Here is an 18,554-nt window from a genome sequence, read left to right on the forward strand (position 1 = left end):
GGGGCATCCAGCAAATCACAAGAGGTTTCATGGTAGTTCCAGCCTTGATCTTCAACCAAAGAAGAGGGTGCTCTGCCAGGCAGCTTTATACTTGGCTGTTCTCTAATCCAAATGCTTGCTTATTTTGGTCAAAACAAGTCTCTAGTTCTAACCCATAGTGAGCAACTGGAGAAGAGGTGTGAGCATTTGTGCATCATGCAGAGATTTTATTCTGCACTGGGGGATGTTGCAGCACAGACTGAAGAGCCAGGCATAGCACTGCATTTCCCTTGAAAAGGAAAAAACACAAGGGCAATCGGAATGTACCCTAAGCCTGGCTGGGATGGTTGAAGTATTACTGTCAGAGGATCAGAAACAGCTCTTCACTTTCAGTACAGCAAAGGGAAGAGAAAAAACATCTTCCTGCTCTCGCCCAAAATCACATTCCAAGCCAACAGGGTGAACAGAGCCTGGCCAGAGAGTAAGGCTCTGCTCAAAGGGCTTGAATTGCTTCAGGAGGAAGCCTGACGGTCTGGAAGGACAGAATGCCAGGCTTCCACACAGCCAGAGGCTCAGGCAGGAAGGAAGCCAACAAACCTAGCAGACAGCATTGTGCTTTGAATCCTAACCCTCCAGATCTGCTCTCCTCTGTCACACTACGGCAGTGTGAATTTGGGTAAGCCACCATCCCCATTTTCACCACTTGTAAAACAAGAATTAATCCCCTTTGAACAGTACAGATATAACTTGCTAGAGGATGAAGCATCAAACACCGTTTGCCGATAGCGATGTTGAGAACAACTTTCATTATAAAAAACACACCTCAACTGCAAATTCACAGGTGGGCTAAGCAGCATTACATTCTTGACACTTGTGTGTCAGTCCTGCAACTCCCAGAACATCCCACTTCTCCCAGCCTGTCTCAAACCAAGTCTCACCTGAGCAATACAGTTCCTCTCTTAACTGTGGATTTAGAAGTGTAGTGGGTTTACGTGGCAAGGTTTTGGTAGCAGGGGGCCACAGAGGTGGCTTCTGCGAGAAGAATCCAGAAGCTGCCTCATGTTAGATAAGGGCCCCACTGATGGCCAGAGCCAGGCCAATAAGCAATATTATCTGTGCCTTTGTGAGAGGAAGTGGAAGAGGTCAGATGGGGGGAAGGCGTTTTTAGTTTCTTTCCTTTGTTTCTCACTTCTTTAGCTTGTTAGTTAATATGCAATACATTTTACTATCTCCCTACGCTGAGTCTGTTTTGCCCGTCATGATAATTGTTTAGCAATCTCCCTGTCCTTATCTCAACCCTTGAGCCCTGTGTATTGTATTTTCTCCCCCGTTCCCTTTTGGGGTGGGGGGGGAAGGAGTGAGAGAGCAGCTGTGGTTGAGCAGGGCTGCCCACCACAGACACATTTATTGTAGAAAGTGATTTCATGGTAAGGTGTGAAACATAGTTGAGAATGAGGTCCTGTTCTCCTAACTCTGGGCATCAAGCTTGCAGTGCCAGTAGCTACAAGCTGAGCAGAAGGCCATTTTATCCTGGAGGAAAAAGAGAAATACACAGCCCATTCCAAAAGACACATACCTCTTGGGTGGCTTTCTGTCCCTGACGCCTGCGGTCAGGTCAGAGAGCTCAGGTAGGGCTTCCATCAATGGCTGCATGTCTCCCACAACCGGTGTTGCCTTCCGTTTTGCTTCAGCTTTTTGCTTCTGCTTGGCTAGCTTCACGCTTTCTATTTCTAAATCAGAAATAAGACATTATTCGGGTAAGTGGAAACGTTTTTCAAACCGTGATCTCCTCACACAGGCATGCAGTAGACAAGGGAGAAGTATTTAATTGCAGTTGTTCACTTAGGACTGGGCAAGTCAGGGTCTCACCTTCTTGGCTCACGGTCGACTTTAAGCAGGCATACACTGGATAAACTGGGCCCTTGGAAAAGGCTTTTCCTTGTAACCACGCTTACTAATCTCCTTGCAGCAGCTCTGATCAAGGCTGTGTGCACATCAGGATCTAGCACGTTACAGATGTCTCCCTTCTGAGCCAAGGGAGCTGGGCATAGAAGGCTGCAGGCTCCTACCCCAGTCCTCCAGGCTCCCTGGTGTAGAAATTGGTCCTGCAGCTGCCCACGCCTTATGGAACCAGCAGGCCTCCTGGCAAGCCCCAGCAGAACATGTTCTCCTCCCAGAGAGCCCACAGAAGCCCAGCACTGTGACAAACCTCCAGCTGAGCTGCAGGATGTCCCCATCTGTCCCTGACACCCCTTGGCGGCATCACCAAAATCAGCCAGAGATCAGCAGGATGCACAATCTCCTTTTCCTCATGCTACCGGGCCTGGAAACCCACCACATTGCCTTGACAACCGTGTGGCTGGTGCTGTGGGGGAATGGAGAAATCCTACTTCATGCGCATGCATGGGAGGCCACACCAGAAGCGCAGGCCTCTGCTTATGGCCTTGGACAAAGACACACTGCGCTCCTCACAGCAAACCATACCCTTCTGACTCAAGGCAGCCAGTTTGTCAGCACTGTTTTTCCTTTACCACATCCATCTTCCTCTGAATCAGACAAACACAACGTGAACATATTGCAAGGATGAGCCTTTAAGCTAAGCTGCTAACTCCTCATTTGGACAAGATGGAGTGCAGTAACAGCAGTTACACAGCCAAGCACATCGACACAGGAAGGCCAAGGGCTTCCAACACCATGTGGCCACAGAAGCAGGACTAAATCAGCAGAAGTATTTTTGGTGGAAACATGAAAGCAGCCAGTCTACAGAACACAGGCAAGATGCCACTTGGGATTCTGGGTCTAACCCAGCTGCCTACATTCAAGAAGGATGAACTCAAATTCACTCGCTAGCTGCTTGTTCCTTCAGTATTTTTGTCTCATTTGCCCCCCAGCTAAGCTGTTTCAGTTGAAGAACAACAGTTTTTGATGAACTGCAATTTTTGCTGTACATGGATGTTTGTGACAAATCTGGATTGTAAATGCTTCTCTTCACAGCAATCCCTGCCAAGAACACAGCTTTCTGTTCTGCATCACTTCTTTTTTTGGTCTGGCTTTATGAAGCTGACTACTTCAGTGCTTTCATAAACAGTATGTGCTCAAAATTTTCAGACACCTGATTCTGCACAAACATCCCAAATTCTTTTCCTATGAAGTCTTCTGTGTCCGAGAAGCCATACGATATATGTATTTTGAAATGTGCATACTTCTAATCTCTGAAGCATTGCATAATTTTTTTCCATCTCTAGTCTCTCCTATGATTTATTGAAATGAAAATTTTCCAAGTTTTGCATTTGCACTAATGGACTGAAATTTAGTTCTCAGGGTCCTGGCATCCAATGTCAAGAAAGCAGCCCTGGGTTAAGAAGAGACAAACTCTTGGAAAGATTTACGACAGAAATTTAATCATAACAACTTCAGCAGTCAAAGCTGTGTTCCCTTTTGAGGGTGAGGGGAGGAGGCCAAGTAGATATGGCAAAACCAACAATAAGAAATAAGTTATCTGCATCAAATAAAAATCAATGAGTTTCTGCTTCAGTTGATCGAAGCTCCTTAAAGTCAGTTGAGACAATGTTAGAATGCCAAGCTTCATTCAAGAATCACCATCCCTAGAAATATCGTTTCATTTTGTTCTGCCAGCTAATAACAACAGTTTTTCTTATTGATGTTTATATAAGCTCTTTCCAGCTGTTCTCATTTTTTCCTCAATAAAAAGCTGCACACCTGGTACTAAAATTTGCTTTTTTTTAAAAAAAAAAACAAGTCTCAGGGATTTCTTACCCTCAGTAAAGCATTTGCCAGAGAACACTGGCCATAGATTTAGTGAGGAAGTGAAGACAGACAACAATTTACATACTTCTGTGTCTCTGAAGCACTGCTAATAACTAGCATCTTCTTGGACAGAGGTAGTTTGACCTGAAATTTTCTATCTCAGTGTTCTTTGAAAAGCAAAGGCAGTGCATTTCATTTGTTTTCCCTCAGCTTAGTAATTTTAGAGCCAAGAGAGGAGAAAAGGGTCCATTGCAGGGCCAAAGCATCATACATAATCTTGAGGAAGACTAATGCAATAAAGACATATAAGCATGAGGGCATGATTAAGAGTGTAAGAAGTACGCTTTTAGGCTCTCCTCATCTCCAAAGTGACTGACCTGAACTATGGGAGCAGTGCTGTCACCTAGCTCCAGGAGCACGTCCTCTTTCTTGCAAAAGACATAAGTCCCGTGTACCCCTTCTACTGTTGATTCTGTGTCACAGAAAACTGCTGAGGGCTTACTTTTCTCCACAATATCTGGTACTGGTCACCGTTAGAGATAGGATATCAGGCCAGGAACATCTCAGCTGTGCTCCAGCAGTTCCTTCCAATGTTCCCCCAACAGTATTAGATATACACATAAACAGAAAACTTTAAGAGCACCAAAACAAAGCTGCAGGCCAGCTGTTAGGACCACCACAGCCATCTATTTTTTTGCTCAACAGGAACAATGACAGTTGCAGTTGTGAACGGAATTTGTTGTTTAATGACAGGGAAGAAGCTTCTTTAGCAGTCATGGTGTTAAATTACCATCTTTTTTATGTAAGGGGAGACACCTCCACTGTGACTGGTGCAATGACAGGTTGATGGACCCAAGCTCAAAGCACAGTGAGAGCTCAGGAGCAGAGAGCATATGGTGCAACAGAAAGCCACATTGCTCAACACCAAACACAGTCTGTCGGCAGTTCTGTTGGGCAGAAAGGTGTTAAGGGAAAAGCCTGTCCCAGGAACAGCTCCAGGTGGCAAGAGGAATCCCTCTGCTACTCCCCATGCCACCAGCAGTACCTCAGAAGCTGACGTGGAGAGGCTGCTTCTGCTGCCAGCAGAGAGATGCCAGTGAGAGAGGAGCTGTTACGTTCCCTGCTCCACCAGGTGAGGAATAGCAAGCCTCCTGCACACCCTCTCAAAAGGTCCCCAAACAAGACCACCTCCAACTGTCTTGCAGGATGAGGTTCTCTGACTCTTGGCTCCCACTGGCACCTGTAAGTGGGTCCCATACGCAACTGCACAGAGAAATTAAGACCTGACTTTTAAAGATGATTCACCTTGGTGAAGCCATGCTGGATGTCTTAGATCACCTCTTTGTCTTTTATGTACCTTCATATTGCTTCCAGGAGGATCTTTTCCATGGTCTTGCCAGGCACAGCGGGGAGGCTTGCTGGTCTGTAGTTCCCCAGGCCCTCCTTTCTACAGTTTTTTAAAATGGGAGTGATGTTTCCCTTTTTCTAGTCACCAGGGATTTTGCCTGACTGCCAGGACTTTTCAAACATGATGGAGAGAGGCTTGGCAACTGTATCAGCCAATTCCTTCAGGACCCTGGGATGTGTGTCATCAGGCACCGTAAACTCATTCAGCTCCATCAGGTGGTCTCGAACATGTTCTTCACTTACAGCAGAAGGGGCTTTGCTCCCCCAGCCCTCACCTACAGGTTCAGGGAAACAAGAGTCGTGGACTGGCAGTGAAGACTGAGGCAAAGAAGTTGTTGAGTACCTCAGCCTTCTCCATGTCTGTTGTTACCAGTTCTCCCTTCTTGTTTATCAGAGGGGTTACACTCTCCTTGGCCTTTCTTTTCTGAGAAATATACCTATAAGAATCTCTTCTTATCTTTTGCATCCCTTGCCAAGCTCAGTTCCATCTGTGCCTTGGCTTTCCTGATCCCATCCCTGCACATCCGGACAGCATCCCTGTACCACATGTTCCCAGGCCACATGTCCCTGCTTCCACTGCCTGTGCATTTCCTTCTCGTGCCTCAGTCTGAGCAGCAGGTCCTTGCACACCCATCCTGTTTTTCTTCCCTTCCTGCTTGCTTTCTTACACAGGGGAATTGAGAGTTCTTGTGCTCTATGAAAAACATCCTTAAAGAGTTGCCAGCTCTGCTCAGCTCCTTCGTCCCTAAGGACAGTGTTCCAGGGGATCCCGTCCACTAGGTCTTCTTTAAATAGCTGAAGGTTTTTAAGTAGTCACATTGCACATGGAGAAAGATCAAAAACAAGGACACAGACTGAATCTCAGTGTAAATGTCCTTTGGAGAGGGGAAAAAAAAAAAAAGGGCTTTTATCCCACATCGTGGGAAGCAGACTTTAAGGTTTCTGAGAAGTGTTCAGACTCCCTGACCCCCAACCCTCATCCTGCCACAACCCAACACTTTCAGCCACACCCCATCTACAAAAAAATCCACCAGGGTTACCCAGGATTACCCTGTGAGATGTCCCCCCATACAGCTGTGCTTTGGAGGAGTACTTACTCTGTAGCCATCTTTCTTTCCTCAGCTTCATTTTTTCTTTTTTTGAAAGAATTGGTTTTTCTTCTAAACCTAGAAAAAAAAAGAGACATGAGATAGAGTTTGGCTTCTGCACACTAATTCTCTGCTGGACACTTTACAGAGATCGTCCTGCAGAGTCTGTAATCTTTTGTTCAACCTTTGTCGCCTTTGGATGTGTCAGTATGTTGGACAGGCTGCCCACGGACTTACATCACATCTCAACTCAGAGCTGAACAAATCAAAATTGGCTCACTGTCAATTAAGAAATACGAAAGCAATAAGATCAGATCAGCAGAAGTGGCAGCATAGGCCCTGTTTTGTTTGGTAGCTCAATGCTTTTCACGAGAATTTTGCACCTCGTGTTCTGCATTCCCACAGGAACCTGGCCTGAGTAGCTGGCACCTCCTTCTGAAAGCTAGCCACAACCATTCATCACTCCACAGGCATCCATGTACCAAGACAAGTTGCCACAGATCTCTGTTAGGTCTGGGTTTATTTCCTTTTTGAGGCTGCATGAGCAACAGATTGCTAAACCAAGATAAATCTAATAAACCAGTGAGGACAGACTCAGAGCGCTTACAGTTTCCAGAAGTGGAAGCAAAAAGCAAGCTTCAGTCTGAAAATATGCGTACTGATAAAACCAGGAAGACAAGAAATACAGACTGCAGGCATGCAGGGACAGCAGGAAGGCCTTCTGACACAGCTGCTGGGCACCCACGTAAGCACTTGGCCCATCCTCAACTTCTGCCCAGACTGCAAGTGGCAGGCAGACAGAGGACTGGAAATGGCCTGAAAAACGCAGATTTGTGGCACCCCTAAGTAGCAGCCCGTTATTAATAGCTTAGAAAAAGGCTAACACCTACTATACACTAAAATAACCACTATTTGGAAAACAGCGGTTAATTGCTGATATTCAATACCAAGGAAAAAAAAAGTCCCAAATGTTCTTATTAGAGATGCACTTCAGACACTACAAATTTTTATCTTTTTTCTTAAAAAAAAAAAAAAAAAAAAAAAAGACTTTATTCAACTTTTCTCATGAAACATCCTGTGAATACTGCTACAGGAATGCTAATAGAGGAATAAGCTCCCCAAACACTACTCCTCTCACCTTAGGCTACTCTTAAGCCTAGAAAAGAAAAAAAATGTCTTTTCTCTCCCCCTTCAAACAGAATTCAAAAAGAATAAAGGAATTTAATACAACTCTGAAAACAATTCACTGAAGACAACTTCTCTGAAGCTTCAAATCTTTCAGGATGATTTAAACAAAAGCAGGATCAGAACTCAATAATTTCAATGTGTGAAAATCAGAGCAGGCCTGATGAAGTCGGGGGGACTTTCACAAAAAGGCAGCAACAACAGCAACAAGTTGAGTTTGAGTTTTAAAAGGACACAGAGAATGAAGCAGACGATGCCTGAAGCAGCTGCTCTCCTAACTTCTTGCCCCAGCCAAGATCAATGCTGTGCGCGGTGGCAGAGATTCAGGCAAACACGAGCACATGGCACCAGTCTCCTGCCGTAATTGCATGTCCCCAGTAACCAGCTTCCCACTGTCATTCCCCCACACCATCACCACAAATTCCTGTGAATTCGCTGCCAGGGAAACAATAATGGATCACAAGAAGCCAAAATGTGAATAGCAAAACACATCCCAATAGTGTCTGAGTGGGTGCTGAGACTGGAAGCCTTCTCCCTGGATTTCTAGCAGATCCCAACTGCATGAGCAGTTTCAGATTCCAGAAGCAAAAGCACTGGGGAGATTTGCCCCCTTGTCTGAAAACATGCTCATTACTTCATTGGGAAAACAGCGCCCAGTGGGATTTGTTAATGAAAAAAATTCAGCCAGCTGGCCAATTCTAGTAATAACATCAATTCAGATATTTATTTATTTTTTCTCCCAAACAGCAGCAGAATATTTAAGGAAACACAAAAGCTGTTTTCTTGGCAGGAGCCCAACCTCTACAAGCACTCAGCACTGGGGCCTTGAGCTGCAGATTTCCAGGGCAGTGCCAGGGAAGGGTAGCATCCCTCCACGGTCCATGGGACATGGACTAGGTGGGCAGCCTAATCTATCTGCATTTTGGGGCTAATTTTAAGGGAGTATAGGGGTCAAATCTTATGGACCTATATTAATCTTGACAGAATGAAGTTTGGGTGTTTATTACGACAGTTTTTGGATACTGTCTGACACATTAAAAACCACATCAGCCGCGACAGCCATGATATTTTCATTTTGTATATCCCTCCCCGCCCATCAAAAAGGGGTTTTTCTGTTGTTGCAAGTTGCCAAGTTGTGTTTGGCACCTTCCAGTGTTCCTGTGTTTGGCAGTGGTGAATGCCAAAGCCGTTGAAAATTCACTGGAGAACTTTTCTGTCAGAAGAGGCAGAATTCAGTTAGTTAATTAACAGCACAGGCTGTCCCCAGGTAGTCTTTATTTTTATTTAGCTTGCAAGCACCTCTGAGATCAGAAGTCAGACTGCAGCTCCATTTTAATTATTTTTCCATGAAATCTGAGGGGCTGGGGTTCTCTCCCTCCCTTCAGCCCATTCTGCATCTAATTTAACAACACTTGGCTTTGAAATTTTGTTCACGGGAAAAGGTTACCAAAACCATTTACATTAGCTGAGGGTAATTCACATATTGTAACTTGACAATTATTCCTTTTAGTGAGGATGTTTTTTTCCCCTCCCATCTGTACAGTATGAAACATCTTAAATAAAAACAAATTATCAAAACAGCAACACCTTTCTGCCTCCTACATCAAATGTTTCATACTATCCCTGGCAATTCTCAGGATGCTGCTTTCATGGCATGGAAGCAGGTTATTTCAGCACAACTTAATTTCAGGAACAGTTATGGGTTGTTTTTCTTCATTTGTTTCCGTTTTGTTTCTCATGGACTGCTGTCAAGGCATTTACACTAAAAAATATGTACTTCTCCTACCTTAAAAACTCCCAATTTGCCATTGCTAGGCATTCAGAAACGAACCAAGCACAGACACAAGACTGGGTTAAAGGCATAATACCCCAGGTTTCTCTAAGCCACAGGGTCTCACTTTCCAATTTTCAGTCCACAACGAAGAAGATGAAAACAGGGGCATCACAGGCGTATTGAAACAGTTCCTGGAAATCACACTGGTTCAAGGATTCAGTTGTGAGCAGAAATATCAGACACAAAATTGCACCTGTGCTATACCGCACTGTAAGAGGGTTCTGCAACACAAGCATCTGCTCCTTCCTCACAAAGCTACAGCAAAGCACCAAGTCCCCTTCTGGTAAGTTATTAAAAAATAGCATGTAGTATTAAGCAGTATTCCCAGAACTCTGGTGATATGTAACAGTGAGGCAGCTGCTGCTTGAAACACAATATTTTGGCAAAACAGGGTACAGTATAAATTGAAGTTAAACAGCAACAGATGTGTTAATTTCAGCCCCAGTTGTTTAACAGCAGCAAAAGCGAGCATATGCCTGCAGCTGCTGAATAAATTCACTGAAGAAATTTTGCAAAGAGTACATCCAAAAGCGGAAGACCGGGTGGGTTTTCTGTTGCTGGGTTTTTGATTGGTTGGTTGTTTAAAATTACATAGTGTGACTTGTAAATTGTCTCTTATGCTTTTTCACTGGAAGGGCCTGAGAAACAGGAAAACATTTGCATTTCTCCCAGTCTCCTGGTGGAAAGCAACTATGGTGTGACCTGACAGAAGTCCAAGCAGAAGCCTGAAGGTGTTCTTTTTTTTCCTGCAGGAAAACTGACAGACAGCACAAGCCAGGAAGAAAGTCAGCCAAAATGCTCCCCAGCAGTGAGGCAGCACTCCCTGGGCATCCTCATCCCATGCAGCAGCTCAGCTCCCAACAAGGTGACTTCAAGTTCTGCTTCTCCTCCAGAAAGCACTGCTCCAGAAGTGTCTGAGGAGACCAGGGTACATGGGACTAATGAGACCTAGACATGAGGTGGTGTGGGGACATGGTTTAGTGGGTGATATTTCTGGTAGGGGGATGGTTGGACCAGATGACCTTGGAGGCTTTTTCCAACCTTAATGATTCTATGAAGGCCAGGGGCGGGGGGCTGATATTCTGGCTATTTGGCCTCTTACTCTTAGAGAAGCCCCCAGAGACAGCTTAGTAGCCTGCACAAAACGCACAGAGACCATGGCAGGGAGTGTTTGGGTTTTACAGACCTCAAGTCCTGGCACCCTCAGGAGTCTTGGAAAACAAGATTGAAAAGCGTATGATAGCCCTTAATGGGACAGGACAGGTTTCACCATGGATACAGCGTCTGCTTTTTATATTCCAGAACAAGCTACATTATTTTCGGTCATGTTTTATCCTTACACCAGCACACAAGCTTTCCTTCTTCCCCCAGTGAGAGAGGCATCCTATTTCAAATACAATCTGCATTCCCAATCCTTCCAGAACCACAAGGTTATTTAAAGAGCCTACTTCCAAACCCCACTTCGCACCAAAAGCAAGGGGTGACTGATGTCCTCATATTGATGTCTGCTACAACAAGCAGAGAAAACTCACCAGCCTGCCTCTGAGGGCAACTTAATGGCCCCAGCCACCACAGAGAGAAGCAGCAGCTGGGCTTTGTTCACTTTCTTTATCACCATTGAAGCTTAAGATTCAAGTCTTCATGAAGTGCAAGACTGAAGCTGAGGCCAAAGTCTGCTTCAGACAGCACCAGGGGGGCCACCATATGTTTCCTTCCGTCTCCTGAAGGACGGTCTGATCTGCTCAAGATATTCCATAAGAAACAACCCAGCACAACTCTGCCAACTCCAGGCTATAAAGCTGATGAACTTGTACACCAGTATCAAACATTACGATAGAGGTCAAGCAACTTCCTCTGTTGTAATTCAGACATAGGGGACAATGGGGTTATGCAAAGCCCTTGAGTCCTGACTCTGAGTGTGGAGATGTCACTGAGAGCATGGGCAGCCCTCCCTTCTCGAGGATGCCAGCTTTCTCGGTGTAACTGCACCCAGCCCTAGTGCAAGTTTTACAAACAAGCTGCACATATACCCCCTTGGGAGCATACCAATGTCCCTGCTTCCTGGTCCTGCATGGAAGGACACTGGCCCAAGAAGATCTGCAGTATCTGTTCCACTGCCAATTCCCAGCCTTGTTTGCAGAAGCCTAGCAAGTTGCTCCTCCTCTCCTCTGGCACACACGTTATTTATGTGAAATAGCACAGGTGCTTGGGGCATGAAGCACTACACCAGTGCATGCGTTCGTAGCCTGGGTCACACACAGTGGGAACCAGGGCTCACAACTGCCACGTTACTATCCTCATCTCTGCCACAGACACTTCTGGCCTATTTCTTTCTCAAGTTTTGTACAAGCTGACGTTTCTTCAAATGCAGCAGAAAAATAAAATTCTGTTCCCTTCAGCAAGACAGCTGGCACTTTTTCTCTGCAGAGACGGTTTCTAAAAACATCCCTAGAGATCCAAGAGTTCAGGCCCTTAGCTCTTATTAGCATGCATTCTCAAATGCCATGCTTCTAGTTGAATAAATTCAAAATATCTTTATCATTTTCCAGATTGCATATAGGGGCACAAAGAAACTTATAAGGGGGCCTCTGTTTTTAACGCTTTCATTGTGCAAAGGTGACTGACAAATGTAGTAACTTTAATGTGAAAAGACTACAGAGACAAGGAGATCAGCTCTAGGAAGAGGTAGTGATGAACACTGCAAGTGTTATGCCATATGTAAAAGGTCTAGAGGAAAGACAGAGAGAATACATCCCCATTTATAAACACTGACCTTTGAGAAGGGCTTGCAGCAAGGGCAGACCACACTGCTACAAGGTACTGGGAATCTCTCTGCTGAACTCTATGTGGAATCATAATGCAGTTAGTTAAAAGATTCATGGAAAATTAGCAAGAAAGATCAAAAACAAACGAGGGAGGTTAGACCTGACCACCTCCTTAACACCTGACCATGCAGAGTAGCAGGGTTTTGTTTTCCAGTTAGTTTTCCAGACAGAAAGAGCATTAGAAGAACCGAGAGCCAGAGCCTCTCAGCTCTGCTGCAGAACATGACCCTCCTTCCCTGGTCGGTGTGATTTAGACAGGTCCAGTCTCTCATGAGCCCATCCTCAGTTTGTGTAGGAAGGAAAGTGCACAGATCTGTGGCTCCCTTCTCAGAAAAGACCTGCCCTTGCAAAAATAGTATTTGAAAAGTCACCTTGGCAACAGAATTCCTTCAAGCACGCATACATAAGGCAGTGACTCATAGGTTTGCCATCACAACCTGAAAACAAGGTACCAGGAACACAGGGAGGTGTCATTCTCAGCTGCCTACCTCCTGCAGCCAAGTATTTTTAAGGTTTGTAAAAAAAAAAAAAAAAAACCATGGGCACCCCCCAATATGAATGACCAAAGCAAACTGCAGGGAGTCCACAGTCTGGACAGCCCAACAAGTCCCCATCCACAGAGGACAAAAGCTTATATAACAACAAAGAAAGATATAAAGACATTAGTGTTGGCACTGTACTTTGGATAGGGAGCAGTGGGAGGAACAGCAAGATCAAATAAAATACACTTTCTATAAAAGCTTAGACAGCAATAAATATCTGGAATGAGGTTTGCTCCAAGTCCAAAATTGATTCATGTTTACCAATAGAGAAATTCCATCCTTAGGGCTTACTAAGGAAGACAGAATAGCGAAACACTGCTGAGCTTTTTGACAATGCCTCGCAGGTTGGTATTTTAAAGAGATTTTCCTCAAAATATCATTTCCATTCCCACTAAAAAGATTATACTTCACTATAGTCTCATTTGAGGAGTTTGAGAAATTAGTAGTTCAGTATCTTCTGCAGTATTAGATCTTGTAAGATCTCCATTTGAAAGCAGTACACTATTTTATTGCACCCGGTGCTTGTAATTTACGCAAAATGTAAGAAAAAAAGTTAATTTACCTTAATTTGCTTGTCTTTTAACAGTATATTAGCTACTAGATAACTAAATGGACATTGTCTAGCGAAGTCTGCAATCAACAGCAAAGAAGAAAAATCCACATGAAAGTTTGGTGCATTGGAAACGCTTGATCCTTCAGCTCACACGGATCTGCTCCATGTTTCGCGGCCTACAGCTTCCTTACGAGGGGGAGTGGAGGGGCAGGCGCTGATCTGTTCTCTGTAGTGACCAGCGATAGGACCCGAGGGAATGGTGTCAAGCTGCAATAGGGGAGGTTCAGGCTGGGTATCAGGAAGAGGTTCTTCACTGAGAGGTTGTCGTGCACTGGAACAGGCTCCCCAGGGAAGCAGTCACAGCACCATGCCTGCTGGAGTTTAAGAAGCGTTTGGACTGTGCACAGCTAAATACACAAAACTTGATTGAAGGCTGCACCTTCAATCCTCCCTTTGCATCTATTTCTACATCGCTACACATAAAGGTGTACAAAGAGATGCTGTTTCTCCAGCAACATGCAGCTTAAGTTTCCCATACAGGCCAAAAGAGCTGCTCTGTCCTTTCCCCACAAGGAATTTACCAGAGGAGTGCACAGCAACCCAAGGCTGTCAGAACAAGCCATACATTTAAATGTGGCAAAGAGTAACAGCGACAGCACGGGTATCCCTGGGCTGTGAGAGTTTGCAGCCAGTCGGCAGCATTTTCTGTAAAGCACAATGTCCTTTGGCTGGCTGCTGAACGCCGTCTGCTCTCCACGCAGAAGCACACAAACTCAGCATGGGTTTTGCAAAAACAGTAACGATAGGCAGCAAATTCTCTCCCTGGTTTGGGAAAACTCATGGTCAGAGTACACATTCCAAAGTACCACATTCCAAATTCAAACAAACTCAGAACTTCAGAAAATGTGAACTGAGATTCCCAAACTATCTTGATCAAAATCCTTTTGTTTTGATGCTTTCTACTTTAGCTTGTTTGTTTTGGAAATGCAATGTTGCAAAACAAAACAATTTCAAGGCTTCTTCCTCGTTTTCTTTGATTATTCCTCACAAACAATTCAGGCTTGCAAATGAAGTTTTAGGCATTTTTTTTTCCAATAGAAATGCAGATCAGGAACAACAAGAAAAAAAAACTCCTTAAGATTCTCCTACAGTAACCAGACATCCTGCAGCACAACTCTGTCAGGCATCTTAAACACAGACAGAAGATGCTGTATCTACACTACTAGAATAAAAAAAAAACATTGTACAAAGTTCTGTGCTTTAACTGACATCAACAGCATTTCTCCAAAGGGGGAAAATTACACAGCAAGCCATTGTGTAAGTGGTATTTCTAATGCCAAACCCTCTCACACTTTTCCATGCAGCACTCAAGCTTGGTTTCGTGTATGGCTACTTCCAAGCTTTGAATCTAAATGTTCTCCTAACGTTAACGCCCTACAAGTCAAGTCACGGGTCAGCCCTCTCCACACAGGGCAGGATATACCATGAGTAGAGTGGTTTTGAACTCCACAGCCCACCCACTCTATTCTAGGAAAGCTTAAGTATTTACGTAAGTATTACTTAAGTATTTGAAACTACTTCTGGCAGTTTTGTTCAGATGGCCAAGACTGATTACTCCCAGTACCCAGAGAGGGAGACGGACCAGTTATAACAGCTGAATATTCGCAGCTCATCATCAAGCACTTGCTATACCACAACTGTGCTGATTTAAACAGCCATGTAATAGGCTAACCTTAAATTTAACCCCCCTAACATTTTAAAACCTTCATAACAAAACCGGGTTGAGCTCATGAGAGATCACAGTAATTAAAAGGGAGGGACACGAAAGGGAAAGCTCTGTACCTCCCACCATGTTCACTGAAGTCAGGCTCCATGACACTTCTATATGCTGCTTGTAGCCCTTGCTAAGCCAGCACAGGGACACAGTTTCACATTAAGCACGCAGCTCATATTAAAGATGTTCTTTGACCAGAGGTTTTCAAAGATTTTTCATGGGCAGAATCCAGTGTGATCTGGTACCAAGGCATCAGAGCAGAGAAACCTTTTTCCCCCCATTTGTGCTTCTTAAGTCCTGTATCCACAATGTCTTTCTGTAGTCTCTCCGCAGGTCTAATGAAGGCACAGGACTTTGAGCGGAGTGGAGGCCACCAGGGGGCAAAGAAGACAACTTCCATCTATCTGCACACTCTGTAAGAAAAGACCTGGAAGAGGAAGGTATCTTACAGTGAACAACTGATCAGCTCCCCAGTCAGGTCAGTCCCTGAAAGCTACTCAACTCCATCCAAGTGGAAGAGATGTTAGCATTTACCAGGAGGTCTCCAAAAGGTGGTATATTAACTACAAGTATTTCAGCTTGGCTTCCAGCAAACGAGAAGATTTAGCAGTAACCAGTGGGGTGGCATAGGGCTTCTCCTGGAAATTTATGGCCAGCAGAAAATAACAAGAAAGAAACAGCACCAGCAAGTTAGCGATGCTCAGACCATCACTGACAAAAGGACTCGGAACTGTAAAAGACTAAGATGAAAGCAAAGAGCACACGCACACTACTACTTAAACTGTTAGGTACCAAACATTATTGGAACGGCACATTGTTATACATAATTAATATATGAATTAATTTGTCTGCTGAGTGCACAGTGATCAATACTTAATTTTATTCCTAGGCAACACAACAACGTCAGCCAGGAATTGAACTGAGTAGACAATGCAGATACATAACTTCAGGGTAAAAACAAAAACCATCACAAGAGCAGCAGTAAGTGGGACCTGCACAGAAGTCTCAGCAGCACATGCAGAGCAGAGAGATTGTATCACAGACATCTTCACAGTGAAGGAGGAAGCACAGCTTAGCTGCAAAGGTCAGAAGAATGTCATAACTGGCTGAAAGGACAGGTTCAAGTGACAAAGATCTTGTGCAGAGGGGAGGAGGAGAAAGGCAAGGACAGGTAGGGCAAGGGCAGAAACAGGGACATTCAGTGTAGTGAGACATCCACAAGGCACTAGTAAATATACGATGAGGTTTGTCTTCTGACAGATCAGTCCAGGGCTGCCAGGCAATGGATGTCCTGGTGAATCCAAAGTACACAGAAAGCCAACCTGGGCAGAACCCGGGCAGCAGCAGGGGGCCGTGCTTTCAGGAGGGCAGGGGGACCATTCTGTTCATTAGTAGTTAGCAAATATGTTGAAGTCTGCACAGCTTTCAGTTGCGAGAACCATAAGCCCTGTCCTAAGTGTTGCAATCTTGTCCTAAGAAAAAAGGATTTGCCAAGTGGCCCTGACTGAATATACTCCTTTAATACCATCACAGCAAGGAACCAGCTCAGAAAGCCTTTTCAGCAAGGCCGTGCTCTCAGAAGGTAAAGACACTTGACCAGTAGGAATGAGCACCTTGTCTCCATGGTCCTGAGAACTATATGGTCTTCAGCTCAGTATGCCACTAAGCTCCAAGCACAGTGGCAGAGATATGACAAGGAAGCTGAAATGACATCTCTCTTCTCCTCCACCCCCCCCAAACCTTCCATTAAGCCTCTGTCAAGCTGGGATTCCAACAGCCAACAAATTGTTCCAGGAAAACACATCAGGCAAGAGACAGAAAGCCTGCGGTATAGGCAGCCACACCTAAGGTATGCGGTCCTCAGCCTCTGATAGACTCATGCATCAGAGGAGGAGCCCTGATATAACAAACTCTCCCTTCAGTAAATCTCATTTCTTGGCACACACTGGCAGCCCCTTCCACGACATGTCTGTACAGGCCATGTTTGCAGCATGCCACTCCATATGCTAGTGCCCCACCTACTGTTAAAGAGATTGCTCCCCTCAAGCAGCAAACGCTGGAGCGCAGCAAGACCACTTGCTCCTGCACAAAACTCAGGGACCCAACATTCACATTAAAAATCAGAATAACTTACCTGCAACACAACTGGGAGAGAACTAATTTACGTCTCCAGCATGGCTTTTCGCCAGGATGCAAGTCTAATACAAAGACGGGACTGCCAATACAGGCACACTCCTCAAACTCTGCTGAGAAGCTCAGCGGGAGTCTGGGGAGCAGGGAAGGGGTCTGCAAGGTGCTGACCTGCCCCAGGGGACACTAAATGACATATTGGATTGCTCATCTCTAACGGAACAAGAGGAAAAAATAATCCACTGTGATCGACTGCTCTGTTATTAGCGACAGAGAGACAGGGCTGTTTCCTCTGGAAAGATCGACATGCAATGTGCAGCCGTATCAATACCAGCGGCATTATCAGCACATGACACTCGGAAACTTGGCATGGAGACAGGAATAGGCAGGCTCCAAGAGAGAGCAGCTTTGGGTGTAGGGAAATGAGAGCTTAGCTTACCTAAGAGCTTGCTGCAGCACCAGAACAGCAATCCTGACCCCCTTCCACCATGCCTTCCCCACGGCCTCCTTCCCCAGCTCTGATGTGCAAATGCAGTGTGCAAATGTAGCTTACTTTCACCTGGGTTAGTTCTCTGCTAGTTTAGTAAGCGGAACCAAATCAAGTCAACATCAGGCCAGGAAGACCACCTGGTCAGGAGCAAGCCACCTCATTTCAGGAGCAAAAAGTTGTTTTGAGACAGATGAACTGATCATTCAGACTTCATCCCAGAGATGTGAAGCATCTTTAATGTGTTAGAGACAGAACTTGAAATATGAGTAGCAACACCTCTCCAGGCCAACTGTTCCCTTTATTCTGGCCTGACATGAAAGAGCAGAGGAGCACTCCACATGAACTCACAAGGCAGGACAGAGGGACACACGAAGAAATGCTTGGGGCTGCAGGAATAGAGGGGTTTATTCATATAACATATGGTTTCTTCACGTAATGTGGAGTACAGCTGTGAAGCACCCTGTCCACTTCTAGGATATTGTGAACGCCAAGTATTTCTGTTCTACTTACAGAGGTTCAAAAAAAAAAAAAATCAATTGGACAACTCTGCAAAAGAACAGAAGCAACACTGTACTGAGATGATGTCTTGGTTCAGAAAAATCTTAAAACCACAAGTTGCTCAAGAATGAAAACTATTTTGAGGAAAGTACTGCTTCTGGGAAGTATTGCAGCTTTCCACTGCTGATTGCTGCCAAGAGGTAGGATTACCCAGCTCGGCTATCCTTTTGTTCTGACCCAGCACACCCAGTTGTGTAGGAAGGTGTATAAGATCTTGTCACAGTTAGAGGTTCAGCAGTGATGACAGGAAGAAGTCCTGAGCTGACCAAACCCTGATAAATAAGAGAAGCATGGAAATCATTGCTTCGTGTCTCTGGCCTAGAGATCTAGCTTGGTATTACCAGCGATGAGCACGACACTGGAAATTAAGTACAATTTCAGCAGTTTGACTAGTGAGGATCATTATTATTGGTTGTTGCTA

At 44.9% G+C, this 18,554-nt stretch overlaps 1 protein-coding gene and 1 long non-coding RNA gene across 2 annotated transcripts in view; both read right to left on the bottom strand.

Annotated features, from left to right (window-relative positions):
- The window catches only part of SLX9 (SLX9 ribosome biogenesis factor), a 47,449-nt gene that overhangs the window by 7,299 nt on the left and 21,596 nt on the right, over positions 1-18,554 (bottom strand). Inside the window, exons 3-4 of the mRNA XM_084524319.1 lie at positions 6,252-6,320; positions 1,556-1,709 (exon numbers count right to left, since the gene is read on the bottom strand). Of these exons, the coding sequence (XP_084380445.1) occupies positions 1,556-1,709; positions 6,252-6,320 (223 nt within the window). The remainder of the gene's footprint in view (positions 1-1,555; positions 1,710-6,251; positions 6,321-18,554) is intronic.
- Positions 13,179-17,407, bottom strand: LOC311439064. The gene is made up of 3 exons (XR_014694528.1): positions 17,090-17,407; positions 15,024-15,382; positions 13,179-13,552 (listed from the first exon to the last, which is right to left on the bottom strand). It is a non-coding gene; the product is annotated as an uncharacterized lncRNA (long non-coding RNA).

The sequence above is a fragment of the Aythya ferina genome, assembly GCF_964211825.1.
Source record: "Aythya ferina genome assembly, chromosome: 6".
In the NCBI taxonomy this organism is placed as follows: Eukaryota; Metazoa; Chordata; class Aves; order Anseriformes; family Anatidae; genus Aythya; species Aythya ferina.